The 10,328-nt window shown below is 38.0% G+C and overlaps 1 protein-coding gene across 5 annotated transcripts; it reads right to left on the reverse strand.

Moving 5' to 3' along the window:
• Positions 1 to 10,303, reverse strand: LOC135101902 (enolase). Of its 5 annotated transcripts, none has more exons than XM_064006233.1 (6): positions 10,162 to 10,303; positions 6,342 to 6,603; positions 5,132 to 5,286; positions 3,650 to 4,154; positions 2,301 to 2,521; positions 1 to 610 (listed from the first exon to the last, which is right to left on the reverse strand). In XM_064006233.1, the coding sequence occupies exons 2-6, from the start codon at positions 6,579 to 6,581 to the stop codon at positions 427 to 429; spliced, it is 1,305 nt and encodes a 434-aa protein (XP_063862303.1). In that variant the 5' UTR covers positions 6,582 to 6,603; positions 10,162 to 10,303; the 3' UTR covers positions 1 to 426. The 5 variants fall into 5 exon arrangements, with proteins under 5 accessions (XP_063862303.1, XP_063862304.1, XP_063862306.1 ...); XM_064006234.1 differs by having other exon boundaries at positions 10,158 to 10,298; XM_064006236.1 differs by having other exon boundaries at positions 10,149 to 10,190.
• Positions 10,304 to 10,328: the final 25 nt, after the last annotated feature.

Raw genomic sequence — 10,328 nt, forward strand, 5'->3', positions numbered from 1 at the left:
TTATACTACATTTTTATTCACCTTATATACATAAAGGTAATTTCTTTCAACATTTTTTTTGGTGACTTATTGAAAAGGATCGAATCCTAGGACAAATCACTTGACTAGTTAATAATAAACATAAGTCAGCCACCATAAGCATAAAAAGAAGAAAAAATATAGAAGGGAGAGAGAAAAAAAAAATTAGCATACCATAGTGTATACCAATTTCATTGGCAAAATGTAAGATGTCCTATGCTCATATTCTGGAATATAAAGTCTGCCAGTATTGCAAGACACCACAAATTGCTTCTACAGCACATCCAGTTTCCAAGAGGGCCTATGACTCAATACACTTCCAAGATCAAACATGCACGTGAAAATCAAGCTTAGACGACTCCAAGTCAGCATCATAGATAGAACAATACTTCAGAGTTGCTTCAAGACCTAGCATGGATTCCTGAAGTTCTTGCCTGCAAACTTGGCACCAGCACCAAGTTCTTCCTCAATGCGGAGGATCTGATTATATTTTGCAAGACGCTCAGAGCGGCAAGGAGCTCCAGTTTTGATCTGTCCTGTGCAGAGTCCTACCACCAAGTCAGCAATGAAACAATCCTCAGTCTCACCAGACCTGCAGTGAAGACACACAGAAAGTGTTCAATCATCAGCAAATAATTATATCCATATCATTAGCAGTAATAATCACATAATTCATGGCAGGCTATACATGAGGAAAAACTATATCCTGAGTTATTTAACTTTTTTTTTCTATAAACTAGAGAAATTAATATTTCATAACTTGAGGGAAAAGGAGGGTCACCATATGTGTTACCTGCCCCTTAACTCCAGCCATGATCTGACCATGACCACAGAGAGGAGGAGGAGACTCAGAGAAACAAGTGTAGGAGATAATTTCCCTATCCTACCCACTCTCTTTGTTACCAATGCTTCTGGTAAATCATTATTAATCACTCCTTCAGTAACATATTTTCACCTTCACTTCCCTTTCTTTTATAAATGGATGATGGATGTTTGTTTCTACAGCAATTATTAAATGAAGATGTAAATACTTCTGCAACACCAAAAAATTTACATGACTTCCTACATTGAAGATTTTATAATTGTTTTCTCCAATTCACCAAATAAATCTTTTAACCCTTATATTCCAGTGATTAAACTATTTTCCCATAAGCCATGATGGGTAAAAATCATAAACCTAGAAATTATCAGAAGACTGTTTGAATACTAATATTTTTTTTTCTCTGTGTTATTCTGAATACAATTATGTACTTTGTAGCTCGATGTGATCTCTGAAAAGGTTAGTTATGGCTTATCAAGGATTTCGCTGTGTGATCCGTCAACCAGAAACAGCCCGGAGAAGACACACACACACACACACACACACACACACACACACACACACACACACACACACACAATAATAGGGAAGGATCTGAGATCCTTCCCTATTATCAGGCTGTCTGTGTCCTTTGCTCTTATCAGGTCCCTTGGCTCTCATCAGGGTGCTTTCCACCCGGCGGGTCACTGGGGTTGCCAAGTGTTGCCCTCAGAATGGGAGAATAGCTTAGTTACCACTAAATATACAGAGCTAGTGGCAACACCACGGGTGGAAACATATGCCAGACACTTCCACGCGCCATATGACTCGATTAACCGCGCTTGGAGCTCAAAATTGAGGCGCGAAAATTCTTGATTACGGGAACGATCGCCGTCACTACGGACGCACTGATGCAATCGTTCATATATGATCACCGGAATGAAAGAGTTAAACAATGAGATAATCCAGTACCTTGCTCCTGTGTAGTTAAATGCAACTGTAACAGTGTCCTCAGCTTGTGTATTACCACTCTTAATACAGGCACAATGGGGTTACATTGACCTGACTTACAATAAGATAATGCTCTACAAGCAATTTCTTATGATTCTCAAGACATGCAATTTTTGTCTGTATTGCAAATAGTGAATTTGGTCTATTTAAAGATGATCTACCTTTATTTCCCCAGTTCACCTGTTCCTCCTTAAGAGTGAGTGTCAAAGTGGAGTTTTTGTCTCCAGGTATTTTGTAATAAGCACCTACTTCTTACAGTTATTGGACTTTTAAGACTTAGAGAGAGAGAGAGAGAGAGAGAGAGAGAGAGAGAGAGAGAGAGAGAGAGAGAGAGAGAGAGAGAGAGAGAGAGAGAGAGAGAGAGAGAGAGAGAGAGAGAGAGAGAGAGAGAGAGAGAGAGAGAGAGAGAGAGAGAGAGAGAGAGAGAGAGAGAGAGAGAGAGAGAGAGAGAGATGCACACAAACACACTAACCTGTGGGAGACCATGGTGCCCCAGCCATTCTTCTTGGCAAGCAGGTGAGCATCAATTGACTCTGTAACTGAACCAATCTGGTTCACCTTGAGAAGGAGACAGTTACAGGCCTTCTTCTCCACAGCTGTGGCAATGCGCTTAGGGTTGGTCACTGTCAGGTCATCACCAACAATCTGGATGCTGGTACTGGAAGTCATCTTTGTCCAGTTCTCCCAATCATCCTGATAAGGAAAGTACTTTTTTTTTCCCATTCCATGCAACCATTATATTTGTACTGTCACAAATTTCACAACTCCAAAATTTAGAAAGATAACTAAAAACATATAAGGCAGCAGTTCATAAAATCTGCACTTTAAATGTTTATGTGGGCACCATAAATGAAAATCTATAATTGGGAGAAAGCTAACTTTCAAAAACTTAGGAGACATTTCAATGAAGCAGACTGGAGAGAATTCAAGGAAGCCAAAGGAGAAAGGAAATGGAGTTTGCTGCTTGACACATATTATAACAGGGGTAAGAAAGCATGTGCCAAGGCTGGGAAGCAAGGGGCAAGAAACAATGACTAGTTTAATGGGAGTGAAGAGGCAAATTAAATAAATAAATAAATAAATAAATAAATAAATAAATAAATAAGAATACAGCATGAAATATGAGAAAACAAATACTATAGATAAAATACAAATGTACCAAAAATAATTAATTAAAAGTGACAATGAAATTAAGAAAAATATTGTCAGTCCTCAATATCTGCAGGTTATTCATGGATGTGGGTTCAGTTTTTCATAGATCAACCCCAATTTCAAATCCCATGCACAACACAGGTGTGTTGTCAATTTTGCTCTTTTTGGTGACCTACTGTGTAGTTAACATTGCTCTCATGTTTTCCCCATGGCCCCTAAAAACTACACAGCAGCTACTATATTAAACAAAAACAGGCACAAGAGAACATGGAAAGAAACTGAAGGGGGATATGTGCACAAGAGATACCAAGAACAGTTTCCCACAACAGTGAAAGCCTGGAATGACAGGGATAAGAATCAACACTGGGTCAGTTCAAATAAGACCAGATTAGGTAACAGTAATTGATATACCAACAGGACAGCAAGAGCATGGCTCCTTTCTTGTATGTCAATTAAATATGTACATGCACACACAAACACAGACACAATCATGTATAAATTAGCACAATGGCTGTCACTTTTTGCAAGGTCACATCACACATAACCTTTAATTTCACTGATAAATGGGATAGTCTTGGCATACTAATTTTATCAAAAGGAACATGTCTGGAAGAAGGATTGACAAGCACTTATAATTTACATACCAGACTGTGAAGATAATACACTTACTTGGTCAAATGGATCCTCAATAGAAACAATAGGGAAGTCCTTGCAGAATTCCATGTATAGGTCCCTGAGCTGGTCACCGGAGATCTTCTGAGAACCATCATTATTAGTGGTCTTAAAGTCAAGGTCATAGACATTGTTGCCCTTGTAGAATTCAGAGGCAGCCACATCCATTCCAATCTCAATCTTGCCTGTGTAGCCAGCCTTCTTGATAGCCTCTTGAATAAGATCAAGAGCATCCTTGTTGTTGAGGATGTTTGGTGCAAAGCCACCCTCATCACCAACAGCTGTAGCATCTAGACCAAAGCGCGCCTTAATGACGGCCTTCAAGTGATGGTAGACCTCACTGCCCATACGCATGGCCTCAGTGAAGCTGCTTGCACCAGTGGGCAGGATCATGAACTCTTGCATGGCTAACTTGTTGCCAGCGTGGGATCCTCCATTGATGACATTGAATGCTGGTACAGGCAGAATTACTTCACCATAGTTAGCAAGATTGGCAATGTGCCTGTCAAAAATAAAAAATAAATAAAAATTAGCCATTAATCATCAAACTTTAGAGTAAATTTAAATGCAACAATACTTAAATCTGGATTTATTTTTAAACCAAGGCCCCCAAACTAAGAAAATTTGCATTAACATTTACTAGTTAATAATTCTTTTTAACCCCAAAAGAGCAGTGCATACATGCAGGCCTTAAAAATCAATATTTATACAGTGGTTTTAAAATATATATTTCTGCCCACAAAATACCAAAAATGCAGCAATGGTACAAATATCATAGTTGATAATATCTGTTATTCATTTATTTATTCATGGTGTGTGTGTGTGTGTATTTAAAAAGTTGTAATTTAAAGTGTAGTTCTATCTGCTCATTTAGACTCTCTTCCAGCTGTCATACATCTTTTGTTGATGCACCTTGACTGTGAGAGTATCCAGGCCTGGTATTTATGCCAATAAAATATGTCAGTCTGCCAAACACTCCCAGAAAAATAATTACTGCCTACACAGGACAAGTGAAAAATAAAAGAAACCATATACATATTTGAAAAGCAGTTTGTAAGATGAGAGACCTTTTTGCAAGTCCTATAATACCACATCATGACATGTCTTTTGGAGGTTAATCTTGAAAATCCTTCATCCATCTAAAAATCATCCTCCCTTCTGTTTTCAAATAAAATATTCCTGTTTTTGAAAAGAAATAAGTTTCATGCCAAAGTTGGCTTACCTCTATGGGCTTGTAAAGAAAACATTCAGACCATGTATACTTTTAAGGCTTCTACCAACTGTTTCTCTGCATTAATCAATATAAAATTGATCTATGAAGTTAATACAAAGTGAGATCAAACATTTATAAACAGTGCATCAAGAACAATAACAAGAGAAATTAAACAACTCTGATCAAGAATATCTACTGAACTGAAGTTATTATGAATTTCTAATAGAAAGATATATGTGAGAAACATAAGCTACAAGCAAGCATACTTATAAAGAGGAATTCCCAGTTCAGCAGCACCAGCTTTACAGATGGCCAGGGAGACCCCAAGGATTGCATTGGCACCCAGACGGCTCTTGTTTTCAGTGCCATCCAATTTACGCATGAAATCATCACATTCCTTCTGCTGGGTTACTTTCAGCCCCTGCAAAGGAAAACCACTCATTTCCATTTACCCTCAGACTTAGTTTCTTCAACATCACATTAAAGACAGGATTTTGTGCACCAAAGAGCATCAAAGTGGTTAAATGATCTAATCCAAATACAAGTTGTCCCAAGAATTTTACCCAGTTATCACAAAACTTCACTTGCAACTCTCAGGATTTCCAGAACAAACACTCAACTGCTATGTCCTATTCCATATCAAATTTCTGTTTCTTATATCAATGACAATAGGAAATACTATTCCTTAAAAATCTCCACATCCAAGATCCATTTCTCCCTCTCATAACCATCCTACAGTGGCTCCATTGTGCAGTGGTTAGTGCATCTGGTTATTTACAGTGGCACTATTGTGCAGTGGTTAGTGCATTTGGATATCAATTTGCAGCCATTGCAGCCATCAATTTGCAGTTCAGATCTGGACTGGGGCAATTGGTGCACAATTCACCCAGCTCCATCCTCTGGGTTGATTGATAAATGGATAATTAGGGAAACCTAGGAAAGGCCAAAGATGGGAACACAGATGATGTCACTGTGACCCTGCATCCCAGGATTTGGGATATCATCCATCATAAACTCTGAAGCAAATGACTGATCAGCATCGAAACCACACACAGTAATAGTGTATTCTGCAAACCTTTAAACCATCCTCTGACAATATCTTTCACAGCCCTCTTTTTTCCTCTCTCTATCTCACCATGTTTAAATAACTCTTTCCTCCTTTCTCTATCTCATCACATTTGCATAATAATGTCCTCAGATACTTAAACTTTTAGTTCCTGCAATTTCTTTCTCTTCCTATAACCACCTCATAGCTGACCACTGCTGGCACCCTAATCTTGCAAGATACACTACATTCAGATCTCCACTTCCTCTCATAATATAACATGTGGTTAATATGTAAAATATCATTCTTAGCTCTTATCAAAAACCATCACTAACAAACAATTTCATGTTACTCATACTTTATACCAATCATACTCTTCAATTGTCTAAAGTCTAAACAGAAAGTAAGAATACATCAATAAATTAACTCACACTTTTGATAATCTCAGGGGCGATAATGTCATTGACATTCTTTACTGCGTTGAAGACGGATTTTCCATGGTACTTGGACTTGTCTCCATCACGCATTTCCAGGGCCTCATGCACGCCTGTGGAGGCCCCTGAGGGCACAGCAGCACGGAAAAGCCCCTTCTGAGTGTAGAGGTCAACTTCCACCGTGGGGTTACCACGGGAGTCAAAAATGCTGCGGGCGAAGATCTTAGTGATGGACATCCTGGAAGCTGCACGATGGATCCTGTCAACATTAAAATCAAAATTATTCATCACTTTATTTCTTTTAACATATTACTTAAACATCAGATCTTCCCAATCCTGGCAAGCCCCAGCCATCACCAACACTTTCCCTCTGCTATTAATGTACTAGTAGCTCTTCAATCACTTAAAAATACCAATCCTTCCACTATCTGCAATTAATACATTCTGTCAAATATCATCAACTCCTAACAGTACCCTAGCTGCATCAGAATAGCCACAGCCATCTGAAGCTCCTACCTCTCCTAACAATAGTTTTGATAGTATGTGATCCTTGGAACAGGATATTAAGACAGGATGTCTTAATATTCATTACTGAGTTTGCATTAACAGAAACAATTTCTTGTAAATGTTAAGTCTTTTCAATATGTAGAGAAATGTTAAAATTTAGTTGTGCCTTATGATGAAATTAAAGCAAATGGTTGTCAGGATAATAAAAAATGGAAGAAAATTTTGGAAACCGTTTTCTTTGACACTGAAAACTCTAATTCAAAGAGCATCTATACATGGAATGTATTTGTTGTATGCAAGGGAAACCTCTGCAATGTAAGATGATGTTTGCTGGCTGAAAATGAATGGTGACAATGGCAGGATGAAAGCATCATGTATCACAGAACAAACTTGGTTGAGGAAGGATAACAGACAGTAATCTAATGAAAAGGAACAGAGTTGAATGCATTAGCATGATGGTGAGGAAAATATACAAGGAAAGTTTCAGCAAATCACTAGACCCACAGGCAGCAGTCCTTTTTCTACATGTATAAATTATGTCCACTTATCCTTGTCCATTATCTTATTTAATCTCCTGTTAAAGATTCCAATGGCTAATGTACACTAGAAATAGACCAACATGTTTCGTGAATGTTAAGAAGGTACCTAATGATTACATAGAAGGTTAAAGGTCAGAATGCATATGGCAGACAATGGAGAGTTCAGTAAACTTAAAGTGATCAAGAAAAGGTTCAACCCCAACACTAAAGTTTCTCATGGTCAATTTATCACAAATCTAAAATTTAATTCTCACTGTTTATGACAATTCAAAAGGAAGAGTTTGAAAGTGGTGTGCATAGGGTAAAGATCCAAAGGGGGTTGGGATCCCATAACCTCTTGATCACATGACCACAAAAAATACAAGTCCCACACACAAGATGCAAGAAAATGGCATAGCATTTCAGTATAAGGAAAACCAAAACTCCAGAAATTATAAAAAAAAATAGAAGGAAAAATTACAATGTTCCATTACATTTAGTTTAGGTCTTTCATTGTTATACAGCCAAAGCTGAGGTGTGGAAATCAATCTGACTTTGGCAGCAGGATATTTATGCAAGGCAGCAGTAAGTGTGACTCTTGGGAGATTTTGAGTGGTCAGTCACTATGGTTATATCAAACACTTAGTTGGATTTAGTTTTCAAAAGCTCCTCACTAACATGGAGCCAAGAAAACAAGCTCCTCACTAACATGGAGCCAAGAAAACAATGTGAATTTTGTGTAGGTTCCACAAGCTTTAACCTTCAACCATCAGGCTTAGGTCATAAGGTTTGTCAACATGATACCCTACCTTGGAGCACTGTAAAAACACTGGAAAATTTATCTTAAAGGCAGGGTAATCTAGTCACTGGAGATTTTTGTAGGGAGTGCCAAGGCACTCACATAACCAACAAGTCCAGCAACTTTATTAGTCAGGCCAAGATGATCAAGGCCCAAGCAAATTTTGACCAAGCTTAACTGCCCAATCAATACATGGCCTTTTCCTTCATTAGCTCAGTTTCCAGTGCTTCAATATTTTCCATTACCAAAACATTTCCAGTTGTCTCCTCTATGAGACTATTTTCTCTACATACATGTCTCCTCTCTCAGGCTTTTACTATGATAGCATGAGACCAAGCCTCTTTCAGAGGTCATGGGGACGATCATTCTTTATTATCTTCACCAGCGCTCCTAGAGTGATGCCTCTCTTTTAGGCATAATGGAAACAGAAATGAGCCTGAAGGCAGAATAAACTGGCCATGAAGGGGTTTCAATAAGGATCAAATCTGTCAAGACACTCATGGAAAATCAAGTTTGACACCTTTATCAATCAGACCAGGGTGAATTTTGGTCAGCTCTGATCCTCATCACTAAAATCCCACTTGTCCCACAGGTGGGCAGGGGGAGATGGGGATCTTATAATTCATGAATGTCTAAGTATGACAACATACAAACACATCAAAATTCTATTATTTGTCCATAAATATGTCTAATTCACACAGGCAGATAACACTGCTTTTTTTTTTTCCTGATATGTTTCAATGTGTGTTATTTTGTTTACAACCTGTTACAACTCTCATTAACAGGATATTAATGTTCATAATTGACCACACTGCAAGAGGATCAGAGACCAACAGGGGAGGCATAGCTGGGTTGCCATAAATGCTACAGACCTACAGCAGATGTCCCACAGAGTTAAAAACCCTGCATGACCAAACTATCCCAAATGATCACAGGGGTAGCCCTGCACCCTGCAGGATTAAAATATCATTTTAGTTTTAAATAAAGATGCTCAGTTTCCATCAGAAATCATTAGTTTTGGCAAGGTGTGGGGAGAATAAATAAATAAATGAATAAATATAAAAAATTATATATATATATATATATATATATATATATATATATATATATATATATATATATATATATATATATATATATATATATATATATATATATATATATATATATATATTTCATTGGGATAATTCTTCGTTAATTTGAAAGGTGGGCATGTTGTTTAATCTATAAATGGCCTACTCGGTTACACAATGTCAATGGTGGCTTTTAACAAATTCTAGTAGAGATGTTCTTGTTTCTCCATTACAACACTCAACGAAGACCCGGTGATCGCCAACGGGGCAGGCGTTAACTTCATTAACAAAACTTGCACCATTTTTTTTTTTTTTTTTTTTCATGGATAAGAATGCAACCTGTCAAGTTCGTTATGCTGACATGTCAACAAAATAATGACGCTGTTATATTTTCTTTAATACAAATCCTTAAACTAACAACAATCTCCCGAGGTATATTTATATTTATGATAAAGGAGGATGAGGATATTTCTTGATTGGACTGAAAATTGTTGCTAATCGCATTGTACAACACACTTGCCGGGATGGCGGCAGCTGGCAACACAGGGCAGGTGAAGGTCACCTTGCTCGATACATCCTGTACGACCCTAAAATCCAAACCGGCTTAACAAATATTCCAGCCTTGTACAGAACATTACATCTGCATATCAAACACTGTTTGAGGTCCTTGAATATTCAACTGACATACAGCAGAATGGGAGATAACAAAACCTGTTTACCACCCACATTTTAGCCGGTAACTTGTCACGTACACCAGAGTGGCCCGACGACACATAACCTACACAGTCACAAGCTGCAGGATCAATGTGTACATATACACATCCTGCTGTATGTCATGAAATCACCTCCGTATAATCAATGTTGAGATCTAAAATGTACATAATCACAAAATACACCTAGCACACACCACACTCACCAACCTTGGGTCTCCAACTGGCAAGGATCGAAGGCGTTACTTCTGCTTTATATAGAAGTGAGCCAGCGCCCTCTAGTTGACGAGAGCGAGTTGCTCAACCTTATGGGGTGATGTCTTAAGAGTCAAAATCCGTGGTTATCGGTACCGGCAGTGTGGTTGAAGGAAAACGTC

The sequence above is a fragment of the Scylla paramamosain genome, chromosome 7 (assembly GCF_035594125.1).
Source record: "Scylla paramamosain isolate STU-SP2022 chromosome 7, ASM3559412v1, whole genome shotgun sequence".
Classification (NCBI taxonomy): Eukaryota; Metazoa; Arthropoda; class Malacostraca; order Decapoda; family Portunidae; genus Scylla; species Scylla paramamosain.